Genomic DNA, 19,480 nt, shown 5'->3' on the forward strand with positions numbered 1-19,480 from the left:
TTATTAAAAGGGGGCTGCATGGCAGCGTCGTGTTAAGGCCTAGGCATCCGTGGCTACAGACCCGAATGTTTTATGAAGGGCCCGATATATACTAATCTGTCATTCCAATCATGCATTCAAGCCCTCGAAAATGATATAATATCGTTGATAAAAAGGTACGTTTTGGGTCCTCGGTGTGTCATTCAAGCAGCAGATAAGAGGATACTTGACAAACGACAGAGAGAGAGCGCAAGAGAGATTGAGAGTAGGCCTACACCGGGTAAAGGACCGTGATAAACTGGCCCAAACTGTACTTGAAAAGTGTGTGTGTGTGTGTGTGTGTGTGTGTGTGTGTGTGTGTGTGTGTGCGTGTGTGTGTGTGTGTGTGTGTACACTATTGCATGTAATAATTGTGGAGCGATAGCAGTTGTGAATTCGTCTTCTACTTCTACTCAATGCATAACAACTTCTAATATCTTTATATCACAATTCATAATTAACCTTGAAAGAAAACCCCAAAACTTCAGGTACACATTTAAATTTTCAATGATTAAGACATGTACTTTGAATGTAAATAAGTTGCCACAGACCATAAAAAAGCTTTTAAAAGCTTGTATAACACATTTTCAGGTGAGGCTCTCCCATAAAGGGGCGATCTGGGCTTTGGCCCAACTGTCCTGAATAAAACTGTGAATACTAATAAACAAGGTTTATTAGTATTCACAAAAAAGTTGCATTCAGTTCAAGGAGCTGTTGTTAAAATATTCAACAATGGTCATTAGTACCCATATATAGCCTGCTCAGCAATAATTCATGTTGTAAAGTAATCCTCAGACGTTATTGCATTTCATTTTAAGGAACTGGGGGTGATAATGGTAAACAAACATTATTCAACACATGTCTGCTGTTGTGGATAGATTCGAAAAATCGAACTAGAATGTTCTCATTCCCAACTGGGTATCATTATGCAGTAGGTTCTGTATTGACATCTGGAAACATCATATTTTAAAGAATAAGATGAAGTCCAGTGAAGTACAATATCGTGTTGAATGCAATAACACAATTTATATTGGATCCCATCTATCCCTTTTCATCAAATGAAAAAAGATAATATCGAAACCAATAGAATGTGTTGAAGAATTGGAGTGAAAAATAGCATTTGATCAAGGACAGATAGAGACACAATCATTTGTGTTCAGCTGTGAGTAATTTAACAAAACATAACTGGTGGTTAGGGAATGTAGAGGAGGTGGCAATTGTCTATCAAAAATGCTGATTTAGTCAACGTTTAATTATTCATTTGGGCAAGTGGGCTGCCAGTCCTTTTATCCAGAATATTTCGAAATGGTCTGTTCTTGTGGCACCAATTATGAATGATAGGGTGGTTTGCTGATGAGATGAAGAATGGATGGCTGAAGGGTGAATGGATAAAACGTTGGATGTATATATGTATATCTCTATATAGAGAGATATAAGAGAGAGCAGAGAGAGATCGACAGAGAGATCGATAGATAGATAGAACATGGGGAGACAGGCAGACATATAGTCTAACTTCGATTATCTAGATGGAATCTCCCCGATTCTTTTCCGTCCTTACCGTAGTACTACATTATACACCTATTTTCTCCTTGTCATAAAAAACACTCGCTAGTTTTCCATCGGCTAATATATAAAGGGATACGTCATCATATTCTAAATAGCCTAATTGACCCACAACCCTTCGAGTGGAGCCGACAACCCCACGTGCGCGAGGATTTCAAAAGTACAGAGGGATGTGATTGTAGAAAAAAGTGTGTCACTGGGGCACGAGGCTCTCCCCGCGGTCACATGGTCCCGTTTTCTGCCGCGTGCGATCCCAGAGCCTGCTGTTTGCGCGCGCCCTGGTTGTCTAGGGAGGGTGGGAGAGAGAGACAAGAGAAAGACAAGAGAAAGAGAGGGTTGCCAGACAGCAAAAGCAGGCCGAGGGACAAACTGCAGTTCACAACGACACAGACCGAGACCGAGTGACAGCACGAATCGTTTTTTCTCTACACATCACAGTCAAAGAGAAGAGCCCAGCAGCCTCATGCAAAGCTTCCTGCACAGACACAATTGTGTCTTTCCGACAAAATGTCCGTATCAAAGTAGTTTGATTTATGACTCACGCGTAATTTACCTATAACAGAAAGCGTAAAAAGAAGACGCATAACTTTGAGATCGCCGATGATCCTTCGTTTTTTTCTAACTGAAAAAAAAATCTACGGATTGCGAAGTAGGTCTGCATGACTCGTTTGGAGCTCAACATGACGACTGCAATGGACACAAACAACAATAGCAACACAGGTAAACGAAGTTTTAATCTTGTCATATCGTCGTCTTATTGCGATTTGAAGATTGAATGAGCCATTCCAGTAATTGCATGGCTGGTGTTTTCAAGAGCATTTGGACTTGGCCTAATTCACAAATAGCTCCACCAACGAGTAGCCAATCCTTACACGGTGTTCTGGTGGCATATTCTTCCGTGTGATGTCCCGGTGAAAACTCCCCACTAGTTAAATGGGTGAAGTCCATCCCGTTACAGTAGACCTAGGCTATGCATGAACACGTAATGGTCCAACTTCTGCCGTTCGTCAAAATGGATCTCCATGCTCGGAGCTTTCAATATGTTCGACTGCAAATACTTAAATAATAAAAGTTAAACGTGTGCCAAATGTAAGGCCTATCACGTTCACACTTTCAGTAAGGAGCTGCTGAAGGGTGGCAATCTATTTGGTCCTTTTAGTTGCTAAGCGTGTAGGTCTTGGTGACATCAACTCTTTCAGAAAAATATTCATCCAACCAGTGACCAATTGGATCGGAGGTGCAGTGCTCAAAATTATGTTGTTGAAATGTTTAACTCTTAGTTAAGTATTCATGGACTCAAAAATGGTCTATAATATATAATTATCAGTGGGGTTATATTAACATCTGAGGTCACCACAAGGAACATTTTAAATGTAGGGTTAGGCCTTAATTGACTTGAACATTAAACTGATAAAAAAAGAAATGCCAAATGAATAATATATAGTTCGTGACGTGTATAATAAGTCATGGGCATTCGATGTTTGGCATACATCAGCCTGCCGAAATCACGGGTAGGCCTACCCTCTTGTGTTCAGAAGATTTCGGGGAACTAGGTCATCGTGACGGGGGATGGGGTTGGTGTCAGGTGGACTGGCAACCCAGTGATGTGCCCGCGCGACTGTTCCAGGCGGCGTTCACATGGACCGGCGAACAGAGCCATGTGCGTTTTGTTTTCACTGCTCTGTTCTTTCGGTGGACCTCGTGCGATTGGTTCACAGTAGTAGGGCTCCAAACTCATGGCATAATTCCTCGCCGCATTATTATCTGTCTCCGCCCTCCCATCTTCCAGTCCGCCTCCCACGTCCACTCCTCCCTTTCCCCATATGACCCCGTGTCCTCCTCCTCCCCCTCTCGCTCTGACGCATGTTGGCCAGCAATGTGCTCGCCCTGTCTGGCTCTCTCCCAAGAGCCATATAGACTCGCCCCGTTCATAAAACGTTAAGCGCAAACAAACCCAAGAAGATATATTCTCTGATTTAACTCTCTTTGTCTCAAAATCTTATGGACACATACATGAGTCCGGGTAGCCTAAGTATGCTGTGTAAAATCCTTGTAAATTCAATAAAAGTGGGGCGATTCTTGTTTCTTGCTATCTGGTATAAAAACCTTTTTAACACGCCCTAGTCGTTTTTTAAATGTTGAATTATTCCTCTGCATTTAAGTGTAGGCTATTTGTTTTCGGTTGCCTATAATTGACGCCCCCCAGTACCATGGACAGCGCCAGCGAGTATGTTTGTACTGCGTATAGAATGAATGGAGAAACGTGAGCGCACGGAAGAGGGCGGGAGGAAACACGAGGCGTGTTCTCATGGGCGTGGCTACATAGAGGCAGTCTCGTTGTCGAGTCTGCTGTTCTGAAGGCGCACGTGGCGCCGGGGCGTGATAGACTGGAACACACGAGCCTCTCTAAAAGCACACATCAGGGAGAATCGGGCTGCAGCAAGCAAACCAACCAAACGTGGTTGGAGGCATGGCCTCGAACACGCTCCCACGCATTCCTATTTAAATGACTAAACAAGAAAATTGAATTGGTTTGAAAAAAAAAACATATTTTCTGGGTTTATCTCTCTCTATCAGGATTTCCCTTCTGTTTCTTGTCGTGAGGCTAGTCTGCCTACACTTTATTGTTTAGGGTAAGAGTGGTCATGGGGACCTATTTGGAGGTTTGCAGGTTACCTTGACTAATTATGTTGACGCAGCTATAATTATCTAGATATTTTGCTAATTATTGGTTTTTTCATATCACACGTAGGCAATTACAATCTCCCATCTCTGAAACACAAAAAAAGCACAGACACACACACAATACATAAAGCTGCAATATTGTGTGGATCTAATGTTTTAAAGGAGACTATAAATAAGAAATCCACCATATTAAATGTCAACCCCATAACACAAGCAACCCCTGTCGTAGTGTACTGCCCTGACTCCCCCTGGAACCAACAACAACAGACACAGTTGACAACAACCTCACAGATAAACAACACCGCAAGTAAAGGACATCAGTCATCTGGAACGTATTCAGTTGAAATTAAACCGAACAAGGTCGGTATTGAATGGCAACACCATTGAGATAAGTTTGCACCGATGTGTTTTATACTGGCGGCAGTCGTCTTTCCACGTCTCATCTGTTGAGAGTGCCGTCAAGGCCCATCAGTCAAGCGGAACCCCGCAAAACCTCAGCCTGTGGGACCTTTTGGGATAAATTGATTATCAGAGAGATTATATTAGAGCTATGCATTACATCAGGATATCAGTGTGGTGGGAGATGTTCTGTATGGTACTGTAATGTATTTGCGTATATATATATGGGTGTGTGTGTGTGTGTATGTTTGTGTGCGTGTGTTTTGTGTGCCTGTATGTGTGTCTGTTTGTGTGTGGTCATGTGTTTATGTGTGCGTGTATTTATGTGTGTGTGTGTATTTATTTGTGTGTGTGTGTGTGTGCGTGTTTTTGTGTGTTTGTGTGCATGTGTGTTTTGTGTCCCTGTATGTGTGTGTGTGTGCGTGTGTGTGTGGGTCTTTGCACATGTTTGCATGGGGACACTGAACAGACCACGTGTGTCTGTGACATGTGCCCTCAGTGCCACAGTGGGGGGGGGGGGGGGGTAGATAAAGTTACCTATCTGAAACAAAACAAAGCCCTAGTCGGCTCAGCCACCTGCCAGAGAGATACCAAACACTAGCGTCTTGGGTATTGCCACAAGACACCACACACACACCACACTATGGTGTGTGTGTGTGTGGGGGGGGGGGTGTATGTGTGTGTACGTACATGTGTTTTCACATGTTGGTGTGTTTGCACATGTTTGTTTGCGTGTGGTTCCAACCAACACCGATCAATTGATAGAACATAAGTACAACGCACATGCACACACACACACACACACACACACTTTCGCACATTGAACGGTTGAACGCTTGCCTATGAAATAAAGAATGAGAAACAAACACTGCACTGCGGAGGATGGAGCCGTGGGGGGCGGCGGCTCCGCTGCCAGGGCTCATGAGGGGGATGTCTGGCTAGTTGGGCAATAGTAGCAGCAGCTCCGGGGTGAATCCATCTGCTCCACCAGCCTGTACTACCCGGCGAGGTCTTTCCTCAAGAAGACCCCCATCCAGCCTCAGCCGTCATAGCTCATCGTCCTCTCTGGTTGGGCTCATTCAGTGGTTCATTCATTGTTTGTTTTCTTAATATTGTTCGTACTTTCATTCACGCTTTCTTTCATATTTATTATGAATTATTACATTATTATTAGTATTACAAAATTGTTTATGTCCTGTTACTTTGGTTTTGATATTGTAGTTTCTCGGATTAACAGGGAACATTCATGGGATTTATTAGGGCTTGGTCCGGCAGTAATGGAAGGCTATTCAGGGACTGAGAGAGAGAGAGAGAGAGAGAGAGAGAGAGAGAGAGAGAGAGAGAGAGAGAGAGAGAGAGAGAGAGAGAGAGAGAGAGAGAGAGAGAGAGAGAGAGAGAGAGAGAGAGAGAGAGAGAGAGAGAGAGAGAGAGAGAGAGAGAGAGAGGGAGGGAGGGTTTTGGGGAAAGAGGGCGAAAATGTCTACTGTCTAGTGTCCACCTATGTCCCGTCCCGTCCCCTCGTTCATGTTGTGCAGTGTTCCTGGCTCCAGAGCAAAGCGAGTGCCCAGTTGTTTTGACATCTGTTAACCCCTGAGGAACCACTGAGGAACCACCTGAGCCTGCGCGTCTGTGTCCTCCCCTGTGCCCCTGCCTCAATTGGTTCTCATGGTAACAGGACCGCCTCCATGGTCTTGCTTGCGTACCTCCCTCCGGACCACCTACTTGCCTTAAGGGACAGTGAAGAGCAACAGAGTCAATCTCAGGCACTTGTCCATAGAAACAAAGGCGAAGCCACCCCTTTGTCACCTCTCTCTCGTTATAGAATGGAGCCACGCTTTCCCTATGCACAGCCTGCAAATGTTGGCTCACTGTGTGTGTGTGTGTTCAACGTTTAACCATGAAATGTTCTCACAATGTTCTCCTGTCTCCTCCTTCTCTTCTGCAGGAGGCGTCATCTCCTACGTGGGCTCCTGCGGCGGCTCTCCGGCGCGCATCAGTCCTGTGTCCATGTACAGCGACAACTCCAACTCCCAGCCCTGTTTCGCCTCCTCCACCTCCTCCTCCCCTCCCTCCTTCCACAGCAGTGGCAGCTCCAGCTCGGGCTCGGGCGGAGAGGACGGCTCCTCCTCCTTCTCCTCTTCCTCCTCATCTACCTCATCCTTCTCCTCCTCATCCTCTTCAGTAGGAGGCTCCCATCGTTGCCGTGACGACAGGAGCTCGCTGAGGGCAGCCCCCGGCAAGTCCGGGGCAAGGCTGACCAGTGAGTACCAGTTCAGGTCGCCGCAGGGACATTTCACTATGAGGTCTCCTCCAGCTATTAGTGGTGGGGACTGGTTTTGGGACCTGCTGTCTAACTGAACGTGTGCGTGTTTGGTTGTGTTCCTGTAGAGCTGAATGGCATGGTCCTGCTGTGTAAGGTCTGTGGGGACGTGGCCTCAGGTTTCCACTACGGAGTCCATGCATGTGAAGGATGTAAGGTGAGATACTGCCATGTACGCACACACAAACACGCACGCACCCACGTACACACACACACACACACACACACACACACACACACACACATACAAACAAAATACAGATCAAGATTTATTTGAACTTAACATTGATGTTAAATTGGTTACAGCCAGCCAATAGGTCAGTCCTTGATATCAAACAACTTTTCATCCAATAATACGTTTCCATTGGTTCTCTCAGGGTTTCTTCCGCCGCAGCATCCAGCAGAACATCCAGTACAAGAAGTGTCTGAAGAACGAGAGCTGCACCATCATCAGGATCAACAGGAACCGCTGCCAGCAGTGTCGCTTTAAGAAGTGCCTCTCCGTGGGCATGAGCAGAGATGGTGAGCGCATGCTCCAAGGTGCCCCCTCTGGCAGCAAGCATGATGTATTTAATTATAACCCACTGGCCAATCTATAAAGGGCTCCATTATAGAACACTGCACTCCTGGGGTATCTTTGAAGAGAAAGTGCTGCCATTACGATCTCCTAATCTATTTTCTGTATTCTCTCTCTCTCTCTCTCTCTTTCTCTCTCTCTCCCTCCCCCTCTCTTTCTCTCCCTCCCCCCCCCTCTCTCTGTCTCGCTGCAGCCGTGCGTTTCGGCCGCATACCAAAGCGGGAGAAGCAGAGGATGCTGGCAGAGATGCAGAGTGCCATGAACAACATGGTCAACAACCAGCTGCAGAACGACTTCCAGCTCGCCAGCCTCTCCTCCTCCTCCTCCTCCTCTCCGCCTCCTCCTCCCTCCTCCTCATCCTCCTCTCCCTGCCTGCCTCAGCCGCCCGCCCTCCCCGCGGCACCTTCGTCTCCTTCGACCCCTGCCCCGGCCATGTCCTCCTCCCTGCCTCCTCCCTCTTCCCAGGGTCCGGGTGCCCCTCCTCCCCAAGACGTGCTGAGGTCCAACCCCCCCTCCGTCCCCTCCCCCTCCCCCTCAACGCCTCCCGCTCCTCTCTGCCCCGCCAGCCTCGGCGTGGACTCCACCGTCAGCGCCATCGCGCGTGCCCACCGCGAGACATTCCTGTATGCGCACGACAAACTGACCAACCCCGGCACGCCTCTGCCGCAACGGCGTCAACAAAACCTCCAGCACCAACAAGCCCTCCGCAACGTGGAGACAAACAACTGGGTCTCCAACCAGTGTTCAAGTGGTTACCACGCCAACGGACTCAACACCATCTACCACGACAACAACTTTGACAGTGGTAACGTGGGCCAGCATCACCACGGCAACCACCGCCACAGCGATCTCCCTGGGGGAGAGATGCATGGCAAGCATGCACAGCAAGGACAGAACCGTCCCATGAAGAACCAACCTGATATCATGCTGGTAATCAATCAATATATCTATCGTCAACTGTAAGGTCATGCTTTCTGGTCAGCTGTGTGCGTGCGTGTTGGTGCGTGTCTCGATCGTGAGTTAATGAACAAAATCCAAGAAGTTTATATTCCTGCAGTTTTACTTCTCATTGACGTTTGATAAAAAGAATGAAAGGGAGACAATGACAGAGAAAGAATCTATCTGTCTTTCAATCTATGTATCTATCTACCCATACACATGTATAGATATATAAATATAGCTGGCTGTCTACCTATTATCCTCGTCCATTTTCCTAATGATACGTAAACGTACCATGTTTCTCTCTCCATCTCTCTCTCTGTATCCCTCCATCCCTTTGTCCAGGCGTGTCCTATGAACATGTGTCCCAGGGCGGACCCCTCTAAGAGCTCCCAGGAGATCTGGGAGGACTTCTCCCTCTCCTTTAGCCCTGCCGTCCGGGAGGTGGTGGAGTTTGCCAAACACATCCCAGGATTCAACACTCTGTCACAGACAGACCAGGTCTCTCTGCTGAAGGCCGGCACCTTTGAGGTATGCGTTGACGCACAAAACCAGAACACACGCACAAACACACACACATCTTTGTGCAACTGTAGACTTGAATACATATTTTCAGTCCGCATAATAACGACGTATATCACCTAGTGTTGTATTGAGTATAAGAAAGAATCAGGAAGGTATCTCAACGTATAGCGCACAAATCAATTGCTAACTAAGGCCATTTTCTATTGCTCGCTGATTTCCTTATTCCTAATCTCCCGGCAAACCCTGACCTCAATTTGATGGTTTGTGTTATTCCTCCCTCAGGTGCTGATGGTGCGCTTTGCTTCGATGTTCAACGTGAGAGAACAGACGGTGACGTTCATCTCCGGCACCACCTATGGGCTCGAGGACCTGCGGGCCATGGGGATGGGCGAGCTGCTGGGGGCCATGTTTGACTTCAGCCACAAGCTAGCATCACTGGAACTCAGCCCGGAGGAGCTGGGCTTGTTCACCGCCGTGGTGCTCGTCTCTGCTGGTAAATAAGAGGGGAGGGGGCTTTGCTCGAAGGGAAACTGGCTGTGGCGCTAGGATGGATGGGTGAATGTTTAGAGGAGAAGTTCGATGCTTGTCTTCAAATAATTATCCTTAAAAATGTTTTTTTGCATGTGATGCCTGCCTCTGTTAAGCACTCTGAAGGGCCTTTTGTGTTCAAAGAGTGCTATTTAAATAAAATTGTCTCGCCCATACTTCTGACAGATCTGGCAGATTGTCAAGATAGAAGAGACGATAGAACTTGAGATGCAAAAATGAGCTGGGATTGAATTTAAATATCATCCTCTTTCTCTGCCACCTCAGACCGGTCTGGCATCGAAAACTTCACCACAGTGGAGCAGCTCCAGGAGAGCCTGATCCAAGCTCTGCGCTTATTGGTCAGCAAGTCACCCAACCATCACCATGGCGACTCGCCCCGCTTCACCAGGGTCCTGCTCAAGCTCTCCGACCTCAGGACCCTCAACAACATGCACTCTGAGAAGCTTCTCTCCTTCCGCATCGACGGCTGAACACAAACACCACACCGATGGCCCATGATGATGACAATGACGAATGATAATGTCATCCTCAACATGGAGCCATGCTAAGGCGCTCTTCTGTACCACTGAAACTGGTTTGTCACAATCATTTGAGCTTCATTGTGTTGTCTCTGCTTGCATCAGCCCAAAGTTCAGGAACTGACACATCTGTCTCAGAGAAACCTCTGATTGTTTTTCATTTCCTTCAAAAAGGAGGAAATGATATGAGTGCTGTGGCACAGTGATGATATCGTGGAGAACCATAGGTCTAGTGAGTGTACTAGATGCTAAGGTTGGCTGGAGAGTTTGGACATTGTGTAACCTGGGTAAAATAAGCAGCCGTCAAAATGTAAACTGAAGTGGCACTGCAACCAGGTTCCTCAAACCTGGTTCCAAAATACCCCCCGGTGAGGCCCCTGAAGACTGAGTACATCTGCTTTAATAGATGGATCTCTTCAACAAAAAAAGACTTGAAACAGATGAAGACAGAATTGTACTGAGCTGAAAACGTTCTGCCGGAACCACAATAGACCAGAACAATCCTCTGCAGACCACCGTCATTTGGAGGAACCCAGCCCACTCTAGTGAGATTAGATTGCCATCTACCCACATATACACACACACACACACACACACACACACACACACACACACACACACACACACACACACACAATAGGCTGGACTGCATGTATGCATTATAAAACAGTTCATATGCAGTTTGTATGCAGTTGATACATTATGCAGTAGTGTGAAGTTATCACACATAAATACCATGTAACAAACTGTCAACAAATCACCATGAATACAAATATACTTGAAACGTTTTTAAAATTCTGTATTTAACACTTATATATATAAATATATATATTTTGTTAATTTGAAATATGCTCATGGTGCAAATATTATATGAGTGGGGCACAGATATAAAGATATAAACATTCTTGTATGTATGAAATGCATTATACAGAATTCAAATATCCTGATTGTATGTATTTATGTTGTAAAAGCATTATTACTTGAAAAAAAAAAAGGTCTTTGATCTGTAAGAAAAATGTATTGTTATTTTCCATAATTTTTTACCTTTAACTTTGTTGAACTTGAGGTGGACAAAGTTAACAAAATGTAGTCAAATTTAGAAATACCTGTGGCGGAGTGTGTGGGGATGATGGCTGGTTTAAGCAGCCTCACCCCAGAGGAGCAATTTCCATACCACACGCCTATAGGTGGCTGGCGTACTCCACCTAGTGGACTTCTTTTGGGTTCTACCTCCAAGGACAAAGTGTGGAGGTGTTAAAATCGGGTTTATTGCAAAGGTGAGATAATAAACATGGAAAAGGGTGCTCCGCTGCCATCAAGGAGATCTCCCCGGAGTGCGTGGGGAGATGGCTGTGCACACAGATAACTCAATGTGTGATATCTCAACAGGTGTGCAGCCACACCCAGCTCCAGGTTCCAATCCCTCGGTCAGGTGAACCAGCCATAATCCACACACACTCCCAACACCTGGTCCAACAAAAAGCTCTCTCAATCATTAGTATTATAAAATGAATTGAAGAAAGGTATTGAAGTAGCTTTAAAAAAAAAATGGTACATAAGCTGTCTTTATAGGAAAATTATGAAAACCACCATCTGCCTCTAGACTCCTCCAGTGTTGGTAGTGGACAGCGTACTACAACAGCCAACCACAGCACTTCTATGGGGGAGATTATACTGTGTTTGCATTCGGCAGTGGTCCTTAATGATGTAGTGGCAATCTTGGTTCTACCGTGGTTAGAATACAAACTCAAGCGGGGTAGGGCACCTGAATACTGTGTCCCACATGTCAGAGCATTTAGAAACAAGATGGAACCAAGATGGCCGGTAGGCGAATAAGGCCCTTGGCCAACTGTCGGTTCTCAGATCACAGATCACGGTCTGTCATTTTGAATGCCTGTAGTTTCAATGAAAACATTCTAAAGGCCACAGGATGAGGTCAGAGAAGGTGAATGTATGGGCAGGGAAAGGGTTTAAAGGAGTGGAGGTAGGCTAACTATTATGTTTCTCGTTGAGGCTGGACATGATGTAACATACCTAGAATAAAGATAATGCCTATTAATTAAATCGGGTGCATGTGCACTCATTACATTTTTATCTCAAACTGAGTAGCCTATAGGTGACGGAATTCTGGTGTCTTGGTCAGACATTAGTCTTCTACATCGCACTTTTGCTTGCTTACCTTTTTTCTTTATAGTCTGCTGATGCTTAAAGGTTAAACATTGTATGTTCAATATTGAGCTGTGAGCTGGTGTTTAGTGGTCTGCTTGCCGGACTGGTTTTTGGAGTTCTGTCAATGTGGATTAGTCATCGTTGTTCAACTAAGTATTTCTCAGAAATAATTCTCCCTTAGCATTTTCAATGGCAGTTGCTGTGATTATGACCTCTCTGTGTTCGACAGGCTTAACTTAAAAATACGTACGAGAGTCGCGAGCAGCAGTGATAAGAGAGCCACATGGCGTGACCGAGACGATTTGCGACTCTCACTGAAGATGTAGGTCAAATTACCGCCGCGTAATAAATATCATACTTCCTCTGCGCTCATTGGTCGGTTGAAACTGATTTTCTGAAACCGTACCGACCAATCCATGTCGTCGTTGGGTATGGACAGGGAAAGCGGCAAGGAGATGATCTCAGACCAGACTATATAAATATATCATCTACAGAAACAAATCTAACCCCCCTTTCGATAAACTTTTTTGGGTGTTACGTTTTTTAAATATATTAGTGTTTAATGTGTTTGACTGTTGTACTATTCAATTATTGAATAAGTTTACAGGTTTTTCTCAACTCTAGGTTCTACATTCCCTCACTTGTCACAATGTGTGTGGAACTATATTTATCTTTTATGCAGACATAGGTCTTGGGCTACTTTAACACCCTACTATGTCGTGAGTATATTGGTTATTCAGTCATACCTGGACATTTGAGATAAAAAATAAATAAAAGTATGAATGGTTTTAAACCTGAATATTTGTCCTGCTAAAACCCAAACCATACCCATATGTTTAGGATATCCAGCCTAGTGTAAAACGTAGAGATGAGGTTATTGTCTGGACGTGCCACACAAACACGTGTACGACGCATGTTTGCTTTGTCACATCTGTCGCAAGGGAGAAGGCTGTCCGGAGTCCCAGAGGGACGCCTCAACACACTGACAATGTAACCGCTCCATCTAGTGGTATAAAAATAGTACTGCAGGACAGTTCTTCCAAATCGTAGATACGTTAATTACGTAGTTTAGTTTAGAAAAGTGTAGTGTACAGAATCCAAAGATTGAATATCAAAAAAAATATTTACATCAACAACATCGTGACATATATTGAAGAACAATGGGCCATCAGACTGGCTACGGTGTACATTTTTATTTATACAATTCTATTTCTAAGTAGAAAACTTCCACATCACTTCATAAGTGAAGCACCAAACGACAAAATACTAGTGGGAAACGCTAACATGTGGAACAATGCACTAACTCCAACATAAAAAAGAACAGGTGATAAATACCACAGGGAAGATGCAACAATTCTAAACAGGAAAAATGTAGTCAAGGAGGAGAGGAAGAGATGAATTCAGGAAAAAAGGGGAACAGTACAAAAGTGTTGACAGGTGCGGTAAAAATCTTGAGGAACAAAGCATTGTCTTCAGACGAGGGGACTAGTGGAGAGGAAAACCAGCCACTCTGTAAGGCTCATATTTTTCTTAGGAGGCTGAAAAACAGACAGAAAAGACCATCATTCAAGAACACATGTATTATAAATAATATCCACAATTAAACTTTACTTTAGAAATTACTTGGTACTATATTTCTGGTAAAGTCTTTTCAAAAAAAAAAAAGGTAAAATAAAGTAAAATATACTTAATATTCCAACATGGATGTTTATTCATTTGTATCTAGCGTGCTACTGAAGAGAAACAGACTCCAGGGGCGTGTCTTGAAGGGTACCTGCAGCATGGAGGTGTCAATGGGCTGTGCATCCCTGCGTATGGAGACCAGACGCGCATGTCCCGTGCTGGGGTATCCCTCCTTGACCTCCAGGGAACACATCACGGAGGACGACTTCAGGTACACCAGCAGCTTCTGAGCAGGCCGCCAGTCTATGGCAAATCTACAGAAAAATAAGTGTATAATCAGGTTTTACTCAGTATATATATATATTGCACAATGTACAATACATGAGGGCGATTACTATGCATGTGGTAATTTAAAAGAAGCTATGTCGTGTGGGACGACCCTGGCTCTCTGTCTGCTTCCTCTTTATTTGGTGCCTTTTGGGCTCATGTTTGTCAACATTTGTCCATTGTAATCTCTCGCATCAGTCCCTTGCACGTCCACCTAGTATGGGATATGTGATAGTTTATTTGCCGGACATATATTTAGCGTGTCTACTATATGTGTGCGTTACCTGCTGTGCAGAGTCTGTATCTCGCCCAGCATGTCCCCTTGGCTGCTGTAGCGCTGCCTCACCTCCAGCAGGGCGGCGGGCAGCTCAGACAGACGACCCTTCATGCAGTCCTCTTCCAGACCAATCTTACCCTGGTCCACCTGGAGAGGGATAAGAGACCATTACCCAAACAATGCTCCCTTCTTTCCATAAGCCACCTGCTGTGGTCCAGGACACAGACGCAGGGAGAACTGAGCCAAAGCTTTGACATCAAAATGATTGATTATCTTTATCTATTGATTAAACATTAAGTCTTTCACACGTCCATTGACCTGCAATTTGAATCGGTCATCAGGGCACCAGGTGACTGACAGCCCCAAAGGCAACAGATCAGTGGAGACCTGGCCTCCAGCGAGGAGGGGCCTCTGTTCCACAACCAGCTCCGATCGGTTGATCTGCAGCAACTTGGTCTGCATGAGGTCCTGTGAGGCCGACGCGTAGCCTCGGAGCCTGTTGGATGTTTCTGATTAATTAACAAACACTCACATAAGATAGAAAACACAGATGTTAAAATACATATAGTAGTTAATAATCACATCGGTTATTTGGTTGTCATTTAGTGTCAGGATATGCATATATTTTAATTTGGCAGCCAAACAAGGAAACTTTACTGTTTGACGTTAAGAAATAGGAAGGCTTTGATTTATAATTTCCAAGTAATTATTTCACTTCAGTGTGACCCTGGCCATTCTCTTATTCATTTATTTTATCACTCACTCTTGTGCTACTTTTTGCCATTTGTCGAGAAAATTGACTTGTGCCTCGGGCTCAGCCTTCAGACTTGCCAGTTGACCGTCACACACATGCAAGTCATTGCAGGATTTCTGTAGCGCCATCTCCAGCTTTTTCCTTTGATGCTTCTGTTGAGTTATGAAGAACCAAAGAATCAAGTATTTGAACTGAACTGCAACATTAAATCAGCAATTGTTTGTTATTGGACTTGATAAATTACTAACAATAAATAAATTATGAAAAGGATATACGATTAATTTATCTCCAGATCATTGCAGCCCTAGCTCAAGTGCATGTTCACCTTCTCCTTCAGCTCCTTGACTAGATAAATGAGTCTGAGTCGTTTGCTGACGATCTGCTCTTCTCTCGTCTGCAAACCATCAATCAGGACCTCCGTCTCCTCTACCCCCAGTCTGGTCTCCGCCTTCAGGGCCTTCCATCTGGAACGCGCCTTGCTGTCTTCAATTATAAACAGAGGGGCATTTTCTTTAAATGCAATTCCTCTATTCTCAGCGCAGTGATTCTTAGGCTACCTTTGCAGTTTACCCTATGAGCAGCCTACCCAGTAAGAAGCAGCTGATAATATTATTGCACCAGTGTAGCATTACAGGTAGCCTATAATCACAGCGTATATTTTAAACCGTTGCTTCTGGCCAAAATGCACAGCTATCGTGTTCTATCACTTTTCGAACCTTTTTAGAAACAAGATTCGTAACTGTGAAACCATGGAACTGCCTCCAAGCACACTGCTTGGGAAAAAGGAAAAATTGCAAAAGGAAATGAAACAGCAAGATGAGCACAATATAGTCATTCTTCCTCTCAATGTGAGAGGAAGAAAGAAAGGGGAGAGGTCAGCCTACCAGGTTTGGGTGGGCAAGACTGTGTCAGTAGCTGCTGTGAAGAGTCTAACTCCTCCACAAGGGACAACATGGAGTCAAAGACAGACATCTGACTCCACAGAACCTTCATGATGCGACGCTTGTCCTACACATACACACACAAAACAGAGACATTGAATAAACAACATTGATGTGTTTATTTTCCACACAAATAGGAACTTTTAAAGTCATCAACAAATCCACCAATCACAAAATTAGAAAACTGAAAGTAAGTGATGTACACTTGACAAGATGGAGACTTCCATAAGCCATGACAAGTAGGTATACTTTGCAAACATACGATCAGGTGTAGAAGCATCCTGTCCACCTCCACATATTCAGACTGCTCCGGGTCCCCATAGAGGTCCAAGTATGCCGGGTCACATCTCTCCAGAACCCTTTAGTAAATATAAGTATAGATTTTACGTTAAACAACCAAAGACATCAAGATGCATTTGGTCAATGGATCATCTCTTCTTAATGCATCCATCTTGACTGTAAATGTAGTTCTGAATAAAACATTAAACATAAGGCTTAAACATAACCGGTGCTTCCGTAGATTGCTCTAATGGGAATGCATTAACATTAATAATACACAACTTTATGTTCATGCATTTATAGATACGATTAATCGTGCACTAATGTTGAACTGATCTCAATACTACTTTAATTATAGGTATGCAGTACATAAAGCTATGCCGACAATAGAAGCTCCACAAACACAACAAGCACTGTCAAAATAATAGATGAATTGAAAGAATAAAACGATACTAATACAAACAGGTGTAATTTTAGTTATAGAATCGCAGTGGCCCAAGTGTTTACGTTGTTTTAGGGATGTCCCCCAACTGTTCACACGGATGGAATAATTGAGAGAAAGAATTGTCAATACACAATTATGAGCAGAAATAAGGAAAACACTGAAACCACTACGTTCGAAGCTATTGTTTAAAGCCATAAAATATTTGCCCACTTCACTAAACCATCTTACAATTTGACATTAAAATATTCATAGTAGCTATTAATGGTTAGCCTCTATAGCTAAGCCAACCTTTGCTGTCTACATCACTGCCACCCTCTTAGAAACCTTAACACAAATGTAAAGTATTGAACTAAGCTTTAACCATATGTCATTGTTAACATCGTTGATATGCTATGTTTGTTTAATAATAGACTGTATACAAAAATGACTTACGATTGAACAGTCGCCATTTGTATTTTCAAATATCGGCGGGGCAACTCTTGCTATGATTGGTTTGCAGAGAGTGGTGCGTCACTTCCGACCACGCATTTAGCCATTCAAATACCCGCTTTCTGTTCTAGGAATTTCTGAGAATAAAGTATATTCAACGAAGCCAAACAATTGTTATTACATCGTCTATTAAATACAACGTACATTCTTACTTATTAATAAAACATCTAGCTACATGTTCCCCCCCTGATCTCTGAGATGTTGATCATATATGCACAACACACACAGCAGTGCATTTCCGCTCACATTCATTCGTGCGCGGGGCTAAGCGCAATATACAGGGATTTGCTTCAACACCCATACACCTATCGTCTCTTGTTTTTCTGCAAAATGCATCGCAATTTTTCCCTTGTAAAGGTTAGAGACAAATTGGACGGGCACAGATATGACTTCAAATCATAAAGGTGCAACGAATGGAGCAATACATTTGACAGGTATGGTTGATGCAGACTTCATGTTTTGGTGATGAGCTTGCAAGCCTTGGCACGGGATGCTAAAACTAGCCTGCAGGTTAGCCACTTAGCTAACTATGATGTTCTCTTTTTAATACTATGATGACATTGTCATTATCACTGATTCCTACGTCTGTTGTTATATTAAATGGGGAAAGAAAATGAATTATATGGAATAACAAAAAAATGTCTTGCCTTAAAACTGCAAGTAATTTCGATTTCCAAGCTAGCCAAGCAGCAGTGGTGGAAAACAGGCCATTATTTAACGTGTGTAAGGCTTTTATTGATGCTATCTTTGATATCCGATTCAGTATGGAACCTTAATCGTCGGTTATTACATTAGGGTTACTATTCATACATTTATTTATAAACCGTTACATACTGTACTTCGAGGTAGAACCATGCAGATTTGCTTTTTTGGCTAGTTGCATTTGGAGCCCGTTGCAGTTAATTACTTTAATTAGCATGTTCTCAATCTATTGTTAATTAAAAAAAAAATGTATTGCTGCTTCTGCTGCTTTTGTTTCGTTTGCAGTAATATTTAGTGTCTCAAAAGCTGAATGATGGATCACTATTTGGATAACACGTTGCAATCATTAAACTGAAATTCTTGTCTGTGTGTGTTGCAGGGTGACCCAGCTGTGTGTATATTGTAACAAATTGTAACAATATTGGGGCTTACAGTTAAAAGGCAGAATGCCCATCCCTCCTCCTCCTCCTCCTCCGCCACCCCCCACCTTCAGCCAGGTAAGCTCCCCCCGCCCCTCTTTCCGTTACACAATGACAAAATAGCAACCAACTGTCCTAATATTGACACATGCTTGATCTGGTTGCTGTTATGATTTTAATGCTGGGACATCACTAAAAACCTCCAGGCAGTGGGTTGTACTGTTTATTGATGGCAGACCATTACTTTAGTGTACTTACTTGGTTGCGGTGATAACCTGGTTTCATAACTGACTTAAATGTTGAAAGCAAAGCAAAATGAAAGGAGGAAGTTAGTGTTCAAAAATATTTTCTAATGCTAAAAAATGGATAGAATGTGTATAATTTTAAAGAACCATCATCAGAGGTATTATTAGATGTGATAGGGCAAGATACTCACTATTGTAACATACCACACACATTATTGTCCTATCCTGAATTTGTAGAGAATTGGGCAGGGGAAAGTTAAATGGGAAATGGCCGGTCCACGCACGGCCATGGCATTTATGTTTGCCATTTTGGAAAAGCAGTTCACAAACTGCTGGAGGAGCTTAAACATTTCAGAGATGTGTTAAAAGGGAAAAATCCCTGTATGAGCAGTGTGCGACGGCCGTGGTCAGGCATTTTGGTTCCACACTGGCTTGTGCAGTTCACACAAGGCGGCTATAAATTACGTTTAAGGGGTTGATTCCCACTGTGGCCCACGAAGAATGTGAGCAATCTTGGTATTGCAAGAGGATAAAAATGGAATATGCACCTATAGCAACATGTGCCCTCCCTCTTCTTTATTTCACTTGGCAACCGTCAATTCCCGTCAGGCCAACACGACCCCTCCCAAGCTGAACCGAGAGGAGGCCAAAGGTCGCGGTGCCCTGCTCACAGACATCTGCACAGGCACCAGGCTGAGGAAGGTGGAGGTGGTGGAC

The 19,480-nt window shown here is 44.0% G+C and overlaps 3 protein-coding genes across 3 annotated transcripts in view; 2 read left to right on the plus strand and 1 right to left on the minus strand.

Annotated features, from left to right (window-relative positions):
* Positions 1-2,240: 2,240 nt before the first annotated feature.
* nr1d1 (nuclear receptor subfamily 1, group d, member 1) lies at positions 2,241-10,045 on the plus strand (the record flags this gene model as incomplete). The annotated part of the gene is made up of 8 exons (XM_079747198.1): positions 2,241-2,301; positions 6,611-6,925; positions 7,054-7,142; positions 7,363-7,507; positions 7,756-8,492; positions 8,847-9,032; positions 9,309-9,519; positions 9,840-10,045. The coding sequence occupies 8 exons, from the start codon at positions 2,241-2,243 to the stop codon at positions 10,043-10,045; spliced, it is 1,950 nt and encodes a 649-aa protein (XP_079603324.1).
* A 3,395-nt stretch (positions 10,046-13,440) lies between these two features.
* On the minus strand, positions 13,441-17,372 carry LOC307082167 (uncharacterized protein). Its single transcript, XM_079745647.1, has 9 exons — positions 17,341-17,372; positions 16,447-16,543; positions 16,128-16,251; positions 15,569-15,726; positions 15,253-15,395; positions 14,808-14,985; positions 14,497-14,636; positions 14,037-14,199; positions 13,441-13,800 (listed from the first exon to the last, which is right to left on the minus strand). Exons 1-9 carry the CDS (start codon positions 17,355-17,357, stop codon positions 13,735-13,737), a joined length of 1,086 nt encoding a protein of 361 aa, XP_079601773.1. The 5' UTR covers positions 17,358-17,372; the 3' UTR covers positions 13,441-13,734.
* A 292-nt stretch (positions 17,373-17,664) lies between these two features.
* Positions 17,665-19,480, plus strand: part of LOC307083346 (WAS/WASL-interacting protein family member 2-like) — an 8,220-nt gene continuing 6,404 nt past the window's right edge. Inside the window, exons 1-3 of the mRNA XM_079747199.1 lie at positions 17,665-17,831; positions 18,479-18,596; positions 19,373-19,480. The exon at positions 19,373-19,480 is cut by the window's right edge and continues 25 nt beyond it. Coding sequence (XP_079603325.1) covers positions 18,546-18,596; positions 19,373-19,480 — 159 coding nt within the window. The 5' untranslated portion in view covers positions 17,665-17,831; positions 18,479-18,545. The remainder of the gene's footprint in view (positions 17,832-18,478; positions 18,597-19,372) is intronic.

Source organism: Pollachius pollachius (assembly GCF_949987615.1).
Source record: "Pollachius pollachius genome assembly, chromosome: 11".
NCBI classification, from domain to species: Eukaryota; Metazoa; Chordata; class Actinopteri; order Gadiformes; family Gadidae; genus Pollachius; species Pollachius pollachius.

Coding starts and splice junctions, on each gene's coding strand:
- LOC307082167 (XM_079745647.1), bottom strand. Junction 16,252..16,446: donor GGATGCTTCTACACCTGATC/GTATGTTTGCAA, acceptor GTGTATGTGTAG/GACAAGCGTCGCATCATGAA. Junction 15,727..16,127: donor GTCTTGCCCACCCAAACCTG/GTAGGCTGACCT, acceptor TTATAATTGAAG/ACAGCAAGGCGCGTTCCAGA.